The sequence below is a fragment of the Cotesia glomerata genome, linkage group LG2 (assembly GCF_020080835.1).
Source record: "Cotesia glomerata isolate CgM1 linkage group LG2, MPM_Cglom_v2.3, whole genome shotgun sequence".
Taxonomy (NCBI): Eukaryota; Metazoa; Arthropoda; class Insecta; order Hymenoptera; family Braconidae; genus Cotesia; species Cotesia glomerata.
In genome coordinates this window covers 11,835,794-11,855,186 of record NC_058159.1, presented here as the reverse complement: position 1 = coordinate 11,855,186, position 19,393 = coordinate 11,835,794, and the positions used below count along the sequence as shown (strand labels likewise).

At 33.0% G+C, this 19,393-nt stretch overlaps 1 protein-coding gene across 1 annotated transcript in view; it reads right to left on the bottom strand.

Moving 5' to 3' along the window:
• Positions 1-19,393, bottom strand: part of LOC123258725 (Down syndrome cell adhesion molecule-like protein Dscam2) — a gene marked incomplete in the record, with an annotated part of 496,366 nt that overhangs the window by 214,411 nt on the left and 262,562 nt on the right. Inside the window, 1 exon segment of the mRNA XM_044718910.1 lies at positions 18,082-18,226. Coding sequence (XP_044574845.1) covers positions 18,082-18,226 — 145 coding nt within the window.

Here is a 19,393-nt window from a genome sequence, read left to right as displayed (position 1 = left end):
CGTTGTATAGACGCCGGATTTGGGGTACAACGGTAGTAAGATAGAAACCGCGGTATAGACGCTCCATGCAGAGGCAATGTTCGGGAATAGACACTATGATAGAAACTGTGATAGGACGTTTCCATAAGAGGGATATCGTCGGGATTAAGTTGTTTTGATTATTTTGTAAGCGGGGTTTTATTGTGTATTAAGGGTTGGTTAAATAAAATGGATTGTAAAAATGAATTTCTTGTTATAATTTCTGTTTCCTTCCTGACAATCTCTTACGACCCTGAGTGTTCACTCCATGTTCTGGGCCAGTTTCTGGATACTGTGGGAAAAATCCAGTGGCGCCTTAAATAAATTAAGAGGCGACCAAGAGAGCGGTGGATCCCCGTTTCAAAATATAAATTGAAATAAAAATTTTATGGCCGCTTTCGAGAAAAACTAAGAAAAAACATAAAAATAAAAATAAAATAAATCTGGTTGAAGGGACAATGCAGGACGTAACATCCCGATTTTCTAAAATCTTTGATTGTCTAAGCGAGAAGTTAAAAATCGATGAAAGCTTAGAAAAAGTCTTCTGTATTTTTTTCAAAACTGCATTCAAAAACAAAGAGAATAAAAAATTGTTTTCTTTAATTTTGTCTATTTTCGACCAAACTATAGAGTTTTAAGAATTACAAAATGGCTCATTCGATACTAAATAGGTTAAGTATTTTTTTCAAAACTTTACAGTCACAAAGTAGTAAGATTCGCCGAAGTAGCTCTATTTTGCAGATAAAAGAACCTTGAAATATTATATTTTTTAACTGAAACTTACCTCCATAACAAGCCAAATTTCATCTGTTTTATTAGATCTTCCACAACGGTTGCGATAAATATCATAGAAATGAGGAACATTAGGGTGATTACTCAAATCCCGAAGAACTCTGTACTCTTCCATTATTAACTCTTGAGTTTCGGACGTTAGAACTTGAATTTTAATTGCGACTTTATTGTGACCTAAATAGAAGTAAAACCATTCTCATGAATCTATTATAGATATTCAATTTAGTAATGTAATAGTCAAAGAAGCAATAAAATTTAATATGAATGGAATGAATTCGAATTTTTTGTATAAGATAAGTAAGATAACAATCAACATATATTGCTAGTCTTTAATTGCTGTCGCAGTCATCATCGCATAGTCATACTTCGAGAAAATGGTTTTTTATCAGCTTGCTTATCAAAAATAAGAATTCGACCGCTGGAAAAATTTTTGCGCCCAACGTGATTTTCATTGAGTTAAGTGAATTGAGTGACGTGAATTGTGCGGAAAATTTAGTGGTAAGTTTAATTTGAAAGTTATTATTGAGATATTTAATCAAATTATCTTAGATAGTTGAAAATACAAACTTATAGTAATATAACAGATGATAAAAATTAATAGATTAGTGGTAGCTTTAATAATTGATATCGTATTTATAATTATAAAAGGTAGTATTCATTACTATTGAAGTATCTTAGAGCTTTTTACAATACTTTGATGATAGTATTTACCATAAAATTCTCTCCTTGTAAAGAATAAGATTTTATTTTTTATTTACTTAGAAATAATTTTTTTAGTTCATCATATAAGGGTTTAAAGAATTTTTATATTCTTACCCGATGAAAAATTACCAATAATCAGAAAAATTACAAATAATTACAAATTTCCGATAAAAATTAGTATAACATTTTTCAAAGTTTCGTTCACGGCACATACACTATTAGCGCTAGAGTAGACTTTTGCAAAGAGAGCAATCCCTTTGTCTTTGCGATTGCCAGCAGACGGCGTTCTATATTGTCTTTTAAATTTCCTTCTTATCTTCAAATACTTTTCATTACAATATATAACCTTAAAAAAAAGTTTTCCGACATTTTGTGTGCAGTTCAATAGTTTACTTAAATTGGGACATACGTTAATAAAATAACTGTCATCAAATTAGGATTATTTTCTTTTTGTTTTGTAAGTATACTTTATGGAATTTCTTAATTATCAATTTGAACATTGGCTGCGAATTTCTAATATTGTTTCTCCATACTGACTTTATTAACAGTAGGAAAAAGCACTTTCTCAAAATGTCAGCGTGTTCTATATTTAGAGAGCCAGAGAAATTACCGAAGGATCATTTTCCAAACAAGGAAGACAATTATCCAATTAATTATCCAGAAATTATCCAATTAATGATTGCTCAACATGAAAAATATTTGAAAGCTAAAAAAATAGTGAGTAATAATCGCCATTCTTCGTCATCTGGACAGCAAAAAATTAATGATTACAGGACTGATTCAAAAAAACTATTCGATGTAAGCTCTTGTAAATGTATTAAATTCAGTATCTGCAACTGTCGAGAAGGAAAAAAAATTAGGAAAACGGTTGACCCTGAAGGCCATCCCTGCAACTTCCCGCTACTTTCATAATTGAGCGCTCGAAATTGCACATGCTACGTTTTTGAGCTCTTCGAGCTCAAAAATATAATTTTCGTATAGTTTTGAGCTCTCCGAGCTCAAAAGTCTGATAGAAGTTTAATATTAAGTTTAATAATAAAACACTATTTTTTGAATTCTCAAAACGGAATAACTTTTGAATGAATGTACAGATTTTCACGCGGTTGGCGGCATTCGACGCAGTTTTTCAAATTCTATAATATCCTTGGCGGATTCGTGGTCATGATAAAATGATCGTCAAACGACGGTGAATGCACCGTAAATTCACAGTGTTGATAAATGATCGTCGCTTGACTATCGAACGAACGTCGTTTGACAGTGCCTGACGAGTATCGTTGTGAAAATTTTTCACTGTTACTTTATGATTTTTATTCTATATAGTTATTATACTTCAATTATCAAACAACAAAATTTTTACTTGGTTACCCCGAATTTTTACCTAAGCAATGCAACGTGGCGAGTTGGCTCACATTAGGCAAACACCAATTTACCACCTAATGCAAATATCATCAGCAGATAACATGTAAAATCTGATTAGAAATTAGGCGATAATCGCTAAATGTACGAAAATCGTTTGAGAGTGGAGCTAGACGCCTCCCCACTTCTCAATGCTAATTAATGTACGCAGAAGCCGCGTGCATTCAGTCTTTGTTCAACCTTCATAATGTATACTTCTGTAATTGATATATTTGTTAAAATATAAATAATTATTTTTACCGTGTTACAACGCAATGTTCGGTATTTTATTAATTTACACCGTTTATTAAATAATAACGGCATTTTAATCTACAATAGTACGATACGACTCCGATTATCAGTTAACAAAGAGTATGTCGTACATTAATTAAATAATACGACGCATATACAAGATAAATTAGCTTGGCATGTCGTGTACTCAAGAGGTCTCGAGTAATCAGCCATTTTGTTGAGGAAAGCGTCGTTTCATTGTTCGAGGAAGATCCTGGTTTGTCGGTCACCTCGATTATTTGTCTGTTCCTCACCCAGTAACCGGCCCAGCTACAGCCACGAGGAATCTACCACCACTGGACAACGATAAAGCACATCGAAGTGGTAGTAGTACCTATTGTAAGTCAGGTGGTATATTGGTAAGAATTGGACGCGGTATTGAACTTACTTTGAGCTGTATTTTTCAATATTTGTATTTGACGACCATTTAGCTCTATTTTTCCATACTGAGCGATCAGCGGAGTAGTACGCGACAAAGATTGGTTTTATATCGGAGCTGAATCTATCTTTCAACGAGTATCGCCACCCACGAATTGCCCTAGACCATATTCCTAACGCGAATTGAATCGATTTAGCTATTTGTAGCTTTGAAAGCTATCGGCTTGGTCCGCCATAAAATCTAAAGCTACAGGCATCTGGAGCAGCATCGACTCTTATAAGCTACGGCTTCGAGTTAGTTACACTCCGGGTGTAACGAGCGTGTCTTTTTGGCCCAGTTCGTAATTAATTATTAAATTAAAATTTAGATAATTTTTATTTTATAATAAAAATTTATTTCACTCTGCGAACAGTCGAGACCAGTCACGTTAGAGCAAAAATCGTGAATCATCAATCGATCATCTGTCATTTGACAGTCATTCGAAAACATATAATTTGTCAAAAAACCGTAACTTGGTGGTGGATGCACAGTGGTCTGTAAGTAAAACGACCGTGAAACGAGCGTATAATGTCGGTAAGTTAGAAATTTTTACAAGTCAACGATAAGTAAGTGCTGACTATGTTTTTTTTTTATTTCATTAAAAATTCTCAATGTAAATAAAAAGATAGGCAAATAAGAATTTTCAGTAAATACTCGGGATGAAAAATTTGAAAAAAAAAATTAAATTATTGTAATTTTATTTATTTCAAAGTTAAATCATAAAAAATTAATCAGATTACATACAATCAACAGAGATCCATCATTTCAATACTTTTCAGAAGAGTTTATGACCTACAGCAAGTGTTGAATTTTTTTCATAGTTTTAAATGAAGAACCATAATACTTTTTGTTCATGACAAATGTAATAATAACTATTGTTTTTTTAAATCGGAAATATTTTTAACTTCCCGCTAAAAATCTCAGATTTTCAAAAATCGGGAAGTTATTGTTTTCACCCCGTTTTACAAAAATCGAGTTTTCATCAAATTTCGACGTTTGAAGGTCACAGGAAGCTTCCCTGACTATTTTTACGATGATGTCCGTACGTCTGTATGTATGTGTGTGTGTGTGTGTGTGTGTGTGTGTGTGTGTGTGTGTGTGTGTGTGTGTGTGTGTGTGTGTGTGTGTGGATGTGTGTGTGTGTGTATGTAAACCTCTTGTAACTTTTGAACGACTTGATCGATTTCATCGCGGTTGGTGGCATTCGAAAGAACTTCACTAAACTTAGATGTCCTGTAAATTTGAACCGATTCGGACCAATAGATTTCGAGAAAATCCAAAAAAAGTGAAAAAAAAAGTTGTTTTTTTTTAATTTTTTTTTAATATCTCCGAATTGGCTGAACCGATCGGTCTCAAAATCTTATCAGCTCTTAACCTTGAAAACCCCCATCGATCGCCACCAAAAACGTTAGAATCGGTTGATGCGTTCGTGAGATATCGTTGTCGAAAAAAATCGAAAAAAGTGTTTTTTTGTAATAACTTCGAAATTTATGGCTCGATCGATTTAAAATTGAAAATTTTTCTATGGAACTTTAAAAACTGCGTCGATTGCCGCCAACCGCGTAAAAATCGGTTCATTCATTCAAAAGTTATAGCAGTTTGAAAATTGAATAAATCGTGTTTTATCAAATTTTGATAAGACTTTTGAGCTCGAAGAGCTCAAAAGCTTAAAACAGCTACTTTTTTTATAGAGCTCAAAAAAGTACATCGATTGTCGCCAACCACGTAAAAATCGGTTCATTCATTCAAAAGTTATAGCAGTTTGAAAATTGAATAAATCGTGTTTTATCAAATTTTGATAAGACTTTTGAGATCGAAGAGCTCAAAAGCTTAAAACAGCTTTTTTTTATAGAGCTCAAAAAAGTACATCGATTGTCGCCAACCACGTGAAAATCGGTTGATTCATTCGAAAATTATAACAGTTTGAAAATTATAAAAATTGTGTTTCATCGAACTTTGATAAGACTTTTGAGCTCGAAGAGCTCAAAAGCATAAAACAGCTATTTTTAACTTCCCGCTAAGAAAATCGAAGATTTCCAAAAATCGGGAAGTTATTGTTTTCACCCCGTTTTGCAAAAATCGAGTTTTCATCAGATCTCAACGTTTTAAGGTCACAGGAAGCTTCCCTGACTATCTCTGCGAGGTTGTCACGGTGTCTGTATGTATGTGTGTGTGTGTGTGTGTGTGTGTGTGTGTGTGTGTGTGTGTGTGTGTGTGTGTGTGAAAGTATGTGAACCGCTTATAATTTTTGAAAGGCTTGACCGATTTCATCGCGGTTGGTGCCATTCGAAAGGGCTTGACCAAACTTAGATTTTGAAAACTATTTGAACCGATTCAGATCAATAGATTTTATGAAATCGTAAAAAAACTAAAAAAAAAATTTTTTTCAAATGTGATTTTTTTGGAATAACTTTTAAACGGCTTAAAGGTTCAATTTCAAAAACTCATCAGCTCTTAACCTCAAAAAACCACGTCGATCGCCACCAGTCCGGTCGAAATCGGTTGATTCGTTCGAGAGATATCGTGAACAAAAGAAAACCGAAAAAAGTGTTTTTTCGGAATAACTCCAAAATTTCTAGCGCGATCAATTCAAAATTTAAGATTTTTTGTGAGGCTTAAAAAACTGCGTCCAATTCTTCTGACCGCGTAAAAATCGGTTTATTCATTCAAAAGTTATTACGGTTTAAAAATTCAAAAAATAGTGTCTTATCAAATCTCTATCAGACTTTTGAGCTCGAAGAGCTTTAAAGCATAGAAAAGCAATTTCTTTGAGCTCGGAGAGCTCAAAATAACCCATAAATTGTATTTTTGAGCTCGAAGAGCTCAAAAACGTCATTGGTGCAATTTTAAGCGCCTAAGTATGGAATTAGCGGGAAGTTGCAGGGATGGCCTTCAGGGTCAACCGTTTTCCTAATTTTTTTCAACAATTCATTAGTTAATAAATTATAATTTATTTTCAACTCAACTTTGAACATATTTTCTATAACTCTAATATTTTCACTGTAATTCTACAAATTTGGATCCATTATTAAGGATTTGAGTTTTTTATTAGACGAAAATTTTAATTTCAAAATTACGGCAAAATTGTTTATTATCAAGGAAAATTATTATGAGATATTTTTTTTTTAAATTAAATTTTAAGCAATTTTTTTCCAGAACTTTTTTTATGCAATTAATAGTTTCACTGTAATTTCAAAATAAAGATTTTTATAATTATCAAAAATTTGAATCATTAATTACGATTATTATTTTGAATTTACGGAAGAAATATAAATTAATTTAAGCTATTTTTATCTGTAAAATGAAAAAAAATGACTAAGTTTTGACATCTTATGAGGTGACTAAATAAAATCTTCGGACAGTGTCTCAGATAGCTCAACTGGTAGAGCAATGGGCGCGCAACTAACCAATCCGGGTTCGAGTCCCGGTCTTGAACTGTCAGAAATATTATTTTTATTTTATTGTTTGTGACAGTAGCGTGAATTTTCCGTGATTTGACAGTATATTGAGCGTACAGTGTCGGTCATAATGTTGTAGATTCATTTGTGTACATTCATCTTTTCTGCACTCACAGTCAGTACATCAACTGTCTTAAAACAGAAAAACGTGGTAACACAGAACGGCGAAAAAAAGGAGGTGAATGAGTGGCAAAAAGTCCAGTCAAGGAAGTCCAAGAGAGAGCAAGCAAAAGAAAAGCTCCAGAAGCAACCGCCGAAGGAGCCCAGGCCAGAGCCTAAGCGGAAAAAACCGCGCAAATGGATCAGGCCGGACGCACTGATCATCCGCCCAGCAGAGACGGCAAAGTATGCTGAGATTCTGAAGCGAATAAAGCAGGACATCCCTGACGCACAGGTCCGTACTACAGTGGATAAGATCCAAAGAACTAGGACCGGGAGCTTGCTGATTACGCTTTCGAGGAAGAGCACTGACCGAGGCCAAGCCTTACAGAAGACCATCCTGGGCATCCTCCAAGAAGACGCGAAGGTAATCTGCAAAGGAACACAGGAAGACGTCGAAATCCGAGATCTTGACGATACCACAACCAAGGAGGATATTCAGGCCGCCTTGCTAACGGTAATCGGAGAAACCTGCGAGATACCACTAGGGACAATTAAGATTCGTAAGGCCTACAGAGGTACTCAGACAGCTGTTGTGACACTAGCAGCAGCGCGGAAGATATTGGCAGAAAACGGCAAAGTCCGGATCGGCTGGGCCAACTGCCGAATCAGAGCTACGAGGAGACCAATCCAATGTTTCAAGTGCTGGCACTTTGGACACCATGGATCCCAGTGCAAGAGCAATGTGGATCGGTCTAAGCTATGTATTAGGTGCGGACAAGAGGGACACAAGATTGCTGAATGCAAAAACCCAGCGAAATGTGTATTATGCGCGGACCAAAGTGCGGAGAACGCGATGAGTTAGAGAAGATTCTGAAAAAGAGAACCCAACCAGAATCAATAGTAGAAGCAATGTTGTCGTCAGAAGCTGCCTGGAACGCCACAAGCACTTTTGCTACAAAAGTGCTTACAGAGTTGCGATCCATTGAGAGGAAAAGAGCGAAAGACAGAATCTAGAAGAAAGAAATAACATCTTAGCCACCAGAAGGAAGAGCGGCAGCTAATTCCTCCCCCCGCGAAGAAATGCCTTACGGCGGTACCATGGGGGATCAGAGGATAGAAGAGAAAGGGGTTTAGGGTTTAGTGGGTAGGGGCGTCAGCGGCGAGTTTTAGTATGACGCTGCGTCGAGTCGCCACATATCCAGGCCAAACAGCTATGCCTAGAATCCGTAAAAAGGATTCTCCCCCCCTAAGGAAAAAAAAAAAAACACACACACACAGACGCACACACACATACATACAGACCATCGCGGGAATAGTCAGGGAAGCTCCCTAAGACATCGAAACGTCGAGATTCGACACGAAAAATGTCTCAACAATTTTTGAACATCCCAGAGCCGAATGATGAATATATAGAACGTTTACCTCCCCTGTTGAAAATCTCCAATAAGATCCCATCAAAAGCGATAAAAGCCACTTAGAAACCAATAAAATTTATGGGTTTCTAAGTGGCTTTTGTCGCTTTTGATGGGATCCTATTGGAAATTTTAAACAGGGTCGAAGTATTTCAGATTTAAATCAAAATTTGAAAACTTCAGACTTATCTTCTAATTCATCATTCAGTAAAATGAATAAATTTTCATAAATCGACTTCTTCCATTAACAGTACTTCGTCGAAAACAATTTCATTGTATGAACCAAGCTACAGGCAAAGAAGAAAAATAGATTTTAATCTCGTTCAAATTCAACATAGAATTAAATTTAAAGAAACTGCTCTTACCAGCCAAAGGTATAACTTAAGTGCTCGCGCTACTGCAGCCGTTGTAACATCGACTTTATTAGACATAGGACTGATTACTAAAACTTATAAGAATTTGATGACGGATAAAAATAAAATCATGAGAGAAAAATCTAAAATTCAGAAAGCTTTAAAACTTCTAGAAAATTATACTGGGTTTGAAAGTGTTTATTTCGATGGTAGGAAAGATGATACTGCTGTTTAAGTGAAAAAAGGTACTAAATATCTCTGCTAATTAATCAAAGAAGAGCATATATCTTTTATCAGCGATCCGAACTCGAATTATATCGGACACGTTACTCCCACTTCTGTACAATCCGAAGATATTGCTGAGTGTATTTTTGACTTTCTGTTAAAAAACTATCCGCAGTCTAAGGAAAATATCAATGAAATCGGTTGCGATGGATATCCTGTGAACACTGGGTGGAAGGTAGAACAATTCGACGTCTTGAGAAAAAATTCGATCGGCTTTTCCAGTGGGTAGTTTGATTATTACACTTGAATGAGTTACCGTTGAAACATTTTTTTCAATTTCTCGATGGCACAACATCTGGGCCTAACTTTTATAACGGACCTATTGGAAAGAATCTTTTAGCGTGTGAGAAACGTCCCATTGTTAAATATAACGTTGTGGATTGTGATTTACCGTCTGTTTCAATTTCTGATTTGAGTAACGATCGAAAATATTTATTAGCAATTGCTACAGCTATTAAAACAGGTAAATGTTTAGATGACTTACAAAATAAAAACCCTGGTCCTCTATGACATGCAAGGTGGTTAACAACTGCAAATAGAATTTTGAGATTGTATATTTCTACTGAAAAACCTGACCCAAAATTGAAAGAATTGGTTGTCTATATTCTTAAAGTTTATGTACCTGTTTGGTTTTTGATCAAATGAAATAGTACAATTGATCAAGGTCTAAAACATTTTTTTGAATTGCTCAAGAGATCTTGTTATATGCCTGAAGCTGAAAAAAAAAATTATTACTGATTGTCTCTCACGGAATGCCTTTTTTGCATTTCCGGAAAATTTACTTCTTGCGATGTTAGTTGATAATAATACAAATATTCGTGAATTTGCTTTAAAAAATATTATTAAAGCAAGACAAAATTTAGAATCAGCAAAAAGACATGTTATTCGTTACTTCAAGTTACCTGCTCTTCAGATCAATGCCAAAGATTATACCAAAATGATTAATTGGAATCACTGTACGGTGACATCTCCTCCCATTCTAACTAATGTATCTACCGAAGAATTGAGAGAAATTTTAGCAAATAATAATGTTAGTCCGAGAAATATATGGGAATTTCAAAATTTTCCTTATCATACATAGGCCGTAGAACGTAAGGTTAAGCTTGTGACAGAAGTTTCAAATGGAGTTTGTGGTTATGAAAGTAGAGATGGAGCTATTCGATCGACTTTTGAATCTCGTCGAAAAAATCCTACGTTCGTAAGTAAAAATCAATTTAATGTTTAAATTCCGTAAAAATTTGAATTATAAGTAAAAATCAATGTATAAATCATAATCTTCCACTCATTATTTGAAGTTATACTTCTTTAGGCGCGTTATGAACAAATGGTGAGAGTGAATTTTTATGATGCGCGCGCAGCACCGTCACACGAAAATCTACATTTTGAAGTTGGTCACAGAATAGAATATTAAAAGTATATATTTTTTTAAATGACTAAGTAAACTCATATACAGGTTAGTTGCAATGTATCCAACGAAACGTTGTTATATTCAAATTCGATAGAAATACCATTTAATATGAAATATATTATTCGTATTAATAATCAATTCTAAAAAATTGTCAAATTAATATTTTAGTTTTTATTTAACTTGATACTCAACATTTTAGTTTTTTAAAGTTACCAACAAAATAAAAATAAGTGATACAGCATCTACGTATGTTTTGAGAACTTGGCAACTTCTTATTCACGATATTTTCACTTATAAATATATATTTTTAACTTCCCGCTAAGGAAATTGAAAACTTTTAATAATGGGAGGTATTGATTTTGGATGCTGATTTTCAAAAGTCAGAGTTTTACATCAGATGTCCCACGTTTTTAAAGGTTCAGGAAACCATTCTGATTATTCTCGCCGAGGTGTGCATGGCCGTGTGTGTGTGTCAATAAATTTTTGTCGTACGGTTTTTCAAAAACAAATCGCCCGATTGAGTTCTGCGACATTTCATTTCAGAAAGGGTGTATCAAAAGATAGATCGTTGATTGGATTTAAGATAATTTATCAAGCTAATTCCAAAGAAATTAAAAAGAATTTGAATCTTTATATTTTTTTTAAAATAACTCAAAGCGTGTGAAAGAAAAATCATAACAAACTATGTATACACTTTTGTTCTTAAAGCTTGCGTTAGATACTTTTTGAAAATGAACATCAGAACGACACTGCATTCAAAAGATTATAGTTCTTCAAAAATTCGTAAATTTTGTTTTCGGTATTTTTATATGATATCTTGCTGAGATTTCTCAACCAAACTTAATATAAACACTGTACATTTTCTTATTGTGCTTTAAATGTACTTGCGTCGAATGCTTTTTAAAAAAAAAAATCGAACGACTTTATTCAAAAGAGATTATCGTTGAGTTTAAAATAAATGAAACCAGCTGAGCTCAAAATGTAAAACTTGTGCTTTGAGGCTTGAAAAGCTCAAATATTAATCAAAAACACATTTCAAAATTAGCTTAGGAAGTACCAAACTTATGAAAGAGATTCATGGTCAACCAGATTTCAAGGCCTGTTTTAAATTGGCAGAAATAATTTTTTATGATATTTAAATAAACTTTATTTAACTAGATAGTGTGTTATAATAAAACTTACAATGTATTAAATACCTTTTTGCATGCCTTAAGCACGAAGCGCGCAGGTATGCTCTACTGTTATGTAAAGAAATTTTCTTTACATATTTATTAACTATAAAAATCGAGTATAATATTTATTAATAATAAAAAAAAAATCGAGTATGATTTTATTTAAATTTTAACGATTGTAAAAGATAATTCGAGTGCGGTCATTAAGTATCTCGTTCGATTTTTACAAAAGGCCCAGGGAAATTTCCGTAATTAGTCTGGAGCCAGGTATATTTAAGAGATTAAATAGATGAATGGGAGTTTTGTTATACGTAAAGCTAACTCACTTAAACTCAAAATAAGAAATACTTAAAGATAAAGAACATTAGATAAAAGATTTATTTTTAAACCAAAAGATTTTAGAATAATTTAATTACAAAATTTTAGTGTTGAGACAAATATCGAAATAAATTTTAATAATGCAATTTCAAAATAATTTTTAGTCAACAAAAATTAAATATGAGAATGAGAAACAAATAAAAAATTGAACTTGAAAGTTAAATAATTTAAAAATAAACAAATTTTAAACAATTGAATTCTAAAATAATACAACAAATTTATAAAACAATAAAACAGAAATATTTCTTCAAATAAATAATTAAATTCAAAGAAACGTAAGAAATGTTAGATTCGAGTACATATTTATTCATATGATTTTAATAAATAAATTAATGTAGACAGTACAAATGTATGTCTTTGTCTATGCGTAAATGCGCTTACGTATACACAAACACATAGATGAATAATAGAACATAAAGAGTAAGTGAGAAAGCATGTTGCACTCTGACCCAAGTAGAGGGACTCATGCAACATTTTTAGACAAATTTAAGAGAGAGGGTAAGGGCCCAAGAAAATAGACAAATAATTGGACATTTGTTTCCCCCAATGAGTGGAAATTAGTAACGCCCTAAAATTCGATACCTCGCAATTGTCACCAAAAATCTCTCTCGTTGTCCTGACGTCCTAGTGTTAACATCGTACATAGTTTAAATAAGTCTCAATAGACCACGTGTAAATCTTTTTGTATAGAAAGTAAATCATTTGTAAAGGTAAAGTAAAATCGTAAAGTGAAACCAACTAAATCAAATTAAATCAACAAGGTTCATCAATTTTATCAGGTATATTTTAAATTATTAATATTTGTGAATTTAGTAATATTGTAAAATCGTTATATGAAAGAAAAGTTAACTTCAATCACTGTGTAATAATTGTAATAATTGTAAACTTAACTAATGATATTAATTTTGGACTTATACTATATATGCGTATTAAAATTATTCAACTACATCAATTTATTCAAACAAACCTATCATTCTCAATAAATTAAACTCGGAAGTTCCCGGTCTATTAGCCTAACACGCTAGGACCAAATACTTAAACACATTAAATATTTTAAATGTAAAATTAATTAATTATCCTAAATTAATTAATTTTACATAACACTACTCTCGCCTAAAAATCGTGATTTTTGATTAAAACGTGATTATAATAATTTAAACGAAAAAATTATGGATAAAAAGCATATTCAAATAAATAATAGTAACTACAGAACGTGTTAAAAAAATTTTCTTATCGATTAAATAAGATTTCTCAGAAAAAACTCGTTTTCTGATGAATTAAATGAATAAGAGCGTGGTATTTACGGGAGCACTTGGCTTAATAACACCACAACTTTGTCAAAAATCACGTTCACGATTTAATTTTTTGTTTTATTCTGAGGAAGTTTGTCAAAACCCTTGTGAAAAATTGCGTGTCAAAATAATTCCGTTTCGATACAGTTAATTTTTCGAGTGTCAGTTCGGTGACTTTTTCTGCGATTTCGGCAGCCATATATATTATTTTTCATAAACAGAATTGTAATAACTATAAACAAGCTTAGAAACTATACATACATGATGGTATAATTAGTAACTGTTTTATCATCTGTTAAAATTTTTCTTTAACTCAGAACTACAGAGGGGACAATACTACTCGGGGAAAATTCAAATAAAAACGAATAATTTTTGTTATGATCTAAATAATTTATGTATAGCATGAGCGCTTAAGGCATGCTTATTTGGATTTTCAAACTTTTTCTATTATTTGTGTCGTTTTTTCTACAAACGTGGGGTAACGAGATAGATAAAATATTTAGAAAGATTTTTATCTAGTTACGCCAAAGAAGTATAATTTCTAACGTGTACATAAGCTTAGTACACACACACTTTGCATTTCCGGAAAATTTACTTCTTGCGATGTTGATGATAATACAAATATTCATGAATTTGCTTTAAAAACTATTATTAAAAGCAAGAGAAAATTCAGAATCAGCAAAAGATATGTTATTCGTTACTTTGAAGTTACCTGCTCTTCAGATCAATGCCAAAGATTATACCAAAATGATTAATCGGAATCACTGTACGGTGACATCTCCTCCCGTTCTAACTAACTATGTCTGTATGTATTTATGTTTCTACCGAAGAATTAAGAGAAATTTTAGCAAATAATAATGTTAGCCCGAGAAGTATATGGGAATTTCAAAATTTTCCTTGTCATACATAAGCCGTAGAATGTACGGTTAAGCTTGTGAAAGAAGTTTCAAAAAGTTTGGAAAATCCAAATGAGCATGCCTTAAGCGCTCATGTCCTACATAAATTATTTAGATCATAACAAAAATTATTCGTTTTTTATTTGAATTTTCCCCCGAGTAGTATTGTCCCCTCTGTAGGTCGAGCTAAAGAAAAATTTTAACAGATGATAAAACAGTTAGTAATTATACCATCATGTATGTATAGTTTCTGCTTGTTTGTAGTTATTTCAATTCTGTTTATGAAAAATAATATATATGGCGGCCGAAATCGCAGAAAAAGTCACCGAACTGACACTCGAAAAAAATTAACTGTATCGAATATGACCCAGATTTTACTTTTTGTATTTAAGTATTTTAGTTTATTTTTATTAATTACTTAAAAATTAATAGAAACAATTATTGTTATTAGTGCGGCGATTATTATTTAATTATTGTATTTATTTAGTTAATAATATTATATTATTGTTACCGAAGGTATGATTAAATTAAGAAATTAAGCGTGTGAGAAATTACTATGAAGCCGAGCGAATTAATCGAGCAAAAGAAATTAATTGTAAAAGAAATTAAAAGACTGGGAAAATTATTCTAAGTTCCGAACAAGATTTAGAACAAGATATAGATATAGATTATTATTTTGTAAGAAATAATTTAGGTAAGCGAAGATTTTATAAGTCCCGAGGACAATTTAGTATGGAAAATTAACGAATGGATATATAATGAAAGAAATTGCGATTAAAATAATAAAGAGTTGTGAATTTGACGAAACGAATGGATAGAAAATGAAGGAAATTGCGATTAAAATAATAAAGAATTGGGTTTCGAAAATAAAAACTTAGAATTTGGCAAGACGAATGGATATATAATGAAGGAAATTGCGATTAAAATAATAAATAATTATTTTTGAATGCTAGTTCGAGGACACCGGACAGGTGTCTAAAACGACCCTTCCGGTTCGTTACAAGAGAGTTAGGGGAAATTCTTTCTCGGGAGAATTACTCGGACGAATACTCTTCACCAAGTAATTCTAGAGGATGATACTCTACCTGGAGTCTGACCAAGGCCCAGGTAAGTATCGTGAACCGACCGGATGGAAGTGCTACTCCCCGTGCCGAAGCCTTCAGCTGAGGTACGGTAGGTGGTCATAAGCCGTGTAGGTGGGAGCGAGGAGGATACTCTCCACTTGCTCTCAGGGTAGAGTTTAGGACCCCACAGGGATGACGGCTAGTCGCCCTGAGGGGGGAGGGGGTGTTATTGGGAAACTAGTTAGTATTTTGTAGACCGCGTTTTTGAGTTTGAACCGTGAATACCGTCGTGTATGTTTGGATAGAATATTGTTTATATTGTTTAATTTGCTTATATTGTTTATATCGTTTATTACCATGATCAGGCCAATAAAGAGATTTCCTTTTTCTTTGATTTATTTAAAATAAAGTGTTTTGTTTATATTTTGTTATTGATAATGTGATCCCCGTTTATGACCTTGGACTCCGACGAGCAAATTTCGAGCCGGGGATTAATTAGATAATTATATTTTGAAAACGTGGACGTTACAGACGAAACGGAATTATTTTGACACGCAATTTTCACAAGGGTTTTGACAAACTTCCTCAGGAATAAAACAAAAAAAAATTAAATCGTGAACGTGATTTTTGACAAAGTTGTGGTGTTATCAAGCCAAGTGCTCCCGTAAATACCACGCTCTTATTCATTTAATTCATCAGAAAAACGAGTTTTTTCTGAGAAATCTTATTTAATCGATAAGAAAATTTTTTTAACACGTTCTGTAGTTACTATTATTTATTTGAATATGCTTTTTATCCATAATTTTTTCGTTTAAATTATTATAATCACGTTTTAATCGAAATCATAATTTTTAGGCGAGAGTAGAGCATACCTGCGCGCTTCGCGCTTAAGGCATGCAATAGAGTTTGTAGTTAAGAAAGTAGAGATGGAGCTATTCGATCGACTTTAGAATCTCGTCGAAAAAATCCAACGTTCGACGGTAAAATAGTTATTTTCGATACGTATGCGCAATGGTAGGTATTTTGGTAAGCTTGAAGTGACGTCACGAGGCTGAGATTATGAGTGCATTCCCAACATAACCGAGTACGTCGTTATCGGTCGAGCGAAGCGAGACTGGATAAAACGTACGAGGTTTTGTTGAGAATGTATTTATAATCTCAGACGAGTGTCATCACTTCAAGTTTATTACCAAAATACCAACCTTTGCGGATTTGTATCGAACAAAATTTTTTGTAATTGCAACGGCGAAACTCGGATTTGAGAGGATGCAAATAAAATATTATTCATTTATGAACTGTCACACGTAAATAAATGACAAACTAAAATATTAGTAAAATTGTTTACAAGAATCGACTTGTCGCCAAGATTTTTTTTTCGATTCATACTCTCCCTGGTGGATGATTGTAGAAATAAACGAAACTAAATATCCTATAGTACTTTTTAGCATCCATGCGGGAATGTAGAGACAGATAGAGAGAGAGATGTCACTTATCCTTACGTGTGCGTGAAAGGTAGACTCAACTATAGATGACCAGATATCATTCATTTTACTCCTCCTAACTATAGCTCGAACATCCAAGTTTCGCGGTTGGTATTACAAAAATCAATTTAATGTTTAAATTCTGTAAAAATATGAATTAAAAGTGAAAATCAATGTATTAATCATAATCTTCCACCCATTTTTTCTTTTTAATTCACTATCTTACTATATACTACTACATACTATATACTACTATATACTATGTACTATATACTACTTCCTATCCTGAATTGTTGAGTTCTCTTACGAATTTCGATAGAAAAACATTATGCATTTGACTATAATTATAAAACTGATTTTTATCGGAAATTTGTAATTATTATAAAAAATATTAAAGGCACGTGATTCAATATAAGAACTTTTTTTGTAGAAAATTAAATTTTGTTGACAATAATTGATTTATAAATCATTTTATACCAAGATATAATTCATGTACTGTCGAAAATGCCACTTTTTGAACGAAAATTGAAAAAATTTTAATAATTATCACTCGTAAAAAATTTTTTAAAGAAACATTTTGATAGAAAATTTAATTTCCTGTCGAATAAAGAACTTATAAATAGATTTCAAACTAATAAGATTATTTTAATGGCGAAAATCTACTATTTTAATACTAAAATTGGGATTATCTCTGAATCTATGGGTCCTACGTAATTTTGTGTATGAACTTTTTTGTAGAGCATAAAATTTCCGATCAAAATAAGTTGATGAAAAAACTTTTTGAGCATTTTTATCTTTGACTGCAATGAGCGAGCCAGAGATGTTGACCAAAAATTTTTTCCTTCTACACAAAATTTTTTTATAACTTAATCAACAATGTTTTTACTATTAATAAACGAAATTCTAAAAAAGCGGATTTTCGGCCCACCCTAGTCAACAGGTAAAGTATCTGTTTCAAGAGCGCGAGGTCTATGGTTCGAATCCCCGTAGACACCAAATTTTTTTTTTTTTTGGACCTGATCGAGTCAGACATGAACATGCCTGGCCAGGTCTGATCAGACCTGAAGACTCATGCCTGTTCATATCTGATCATTTTTTCTCGGGGAGTGTAATTGGCTACAACAGTTTACTTCAACGTGTAAATGTGTGTTGAATTTTAATTACCTGGTAATGGTCGGTAAATTAAATCCATCTAATGCCCAAGTAACCTGAGGTGTTGGATTTCCAGCTGCTGAGCATTTAAGCGAAACAGCCGGTCCTGGTTGAAGTGTTTGTTCAATAAAAGAGTATAAAAGAACTGGTGGAGCATCTAAAAGAAATAAACAATTCGTTAAATTGGTTAAGAGGCATCTATAATCTGTAAATTGTTTGCTTGTTGAAATACATTAATGGGTGGATGATGTCATGTTGTTACTACGATTATCAATAACATAATCAGTTCAAACACTACAGTTAATTTGAACTTCTAAAAAAGTTGTCTTCAAGGTACAGCATTGTATCAAAACCTCATACTTAAAAATATATAATGTCAATATAATTTTTTTACGTTTTGTCATCCTAAACGGTTAAGGTAGAGCTTTACTCTCAACATGTTGAGGTCAGACAATATTAATAGTTTCACTGGAGTAAGCATTCAATAAATTAAGTCTCAAACAATTGAAAAATCTATCATCCTTATCGGAATAAATTTTATGACTGTAAACCATGATTTTTAATTGAACGATTTTCAACTGTCCGCAATTTTGCAAGTATACCATTATAAACCATCGACAATATACAGAGAAAAAAATTTATTCGAACCAGAAAAATTTTGGGAGGAATATTGAAGTAGTTCTTGAGTAAAATGTTATATGAGAATTGATTCTGCGATAAGAATTCTTTCTTTTTGTATGAGAAAGAATTTTCATATTAAAAAAATGGAACTTCTATTCATTTTAAAAATTTTTTAACTTTCCGCTAAGAAAATTGAAAATTTTCAAAAATTGGGGTTATTGGTTTTACCCCGTTTTGCAAAAATTGAGTTTTCATAAGATTTCGCCGTTTTAAGGTCACAGGAAGCTTCACTGACTATTTCCGCGATGGTGTCCGTGCGGCTGTATGTATGTACGTGTGTGTGTGTGTGTGTGTGTGTGTGTGTGTGTGTGTGTGTGTGTGTGTGTGTGTTTTTTTCCCTTAGGGGGGGGGGAATTCTTTTTACGGATTCTAGGCATAGTTGTTTGGCCTGGATATGTGGCGACTCGACGCAGCGTCATACTTAAACTCGACACTAACGCCCCTACCCACTAAACCCTAAACCCCTTTTCCTTCTTTCCTCTAATCCCTCATGGAAACCGCCGTCAGGCATTACTTCGTGAAGGGAGGATCTAGCTACTGCTCTTCCTTCTGGTGGCTAAGGTGTTAACTACCTTCCTTCTATCTTCTGCTATTTGCTCTTCTTCTTTCGGTGGAACGCAAGTCTTTAAGGACTTCTGTTGCA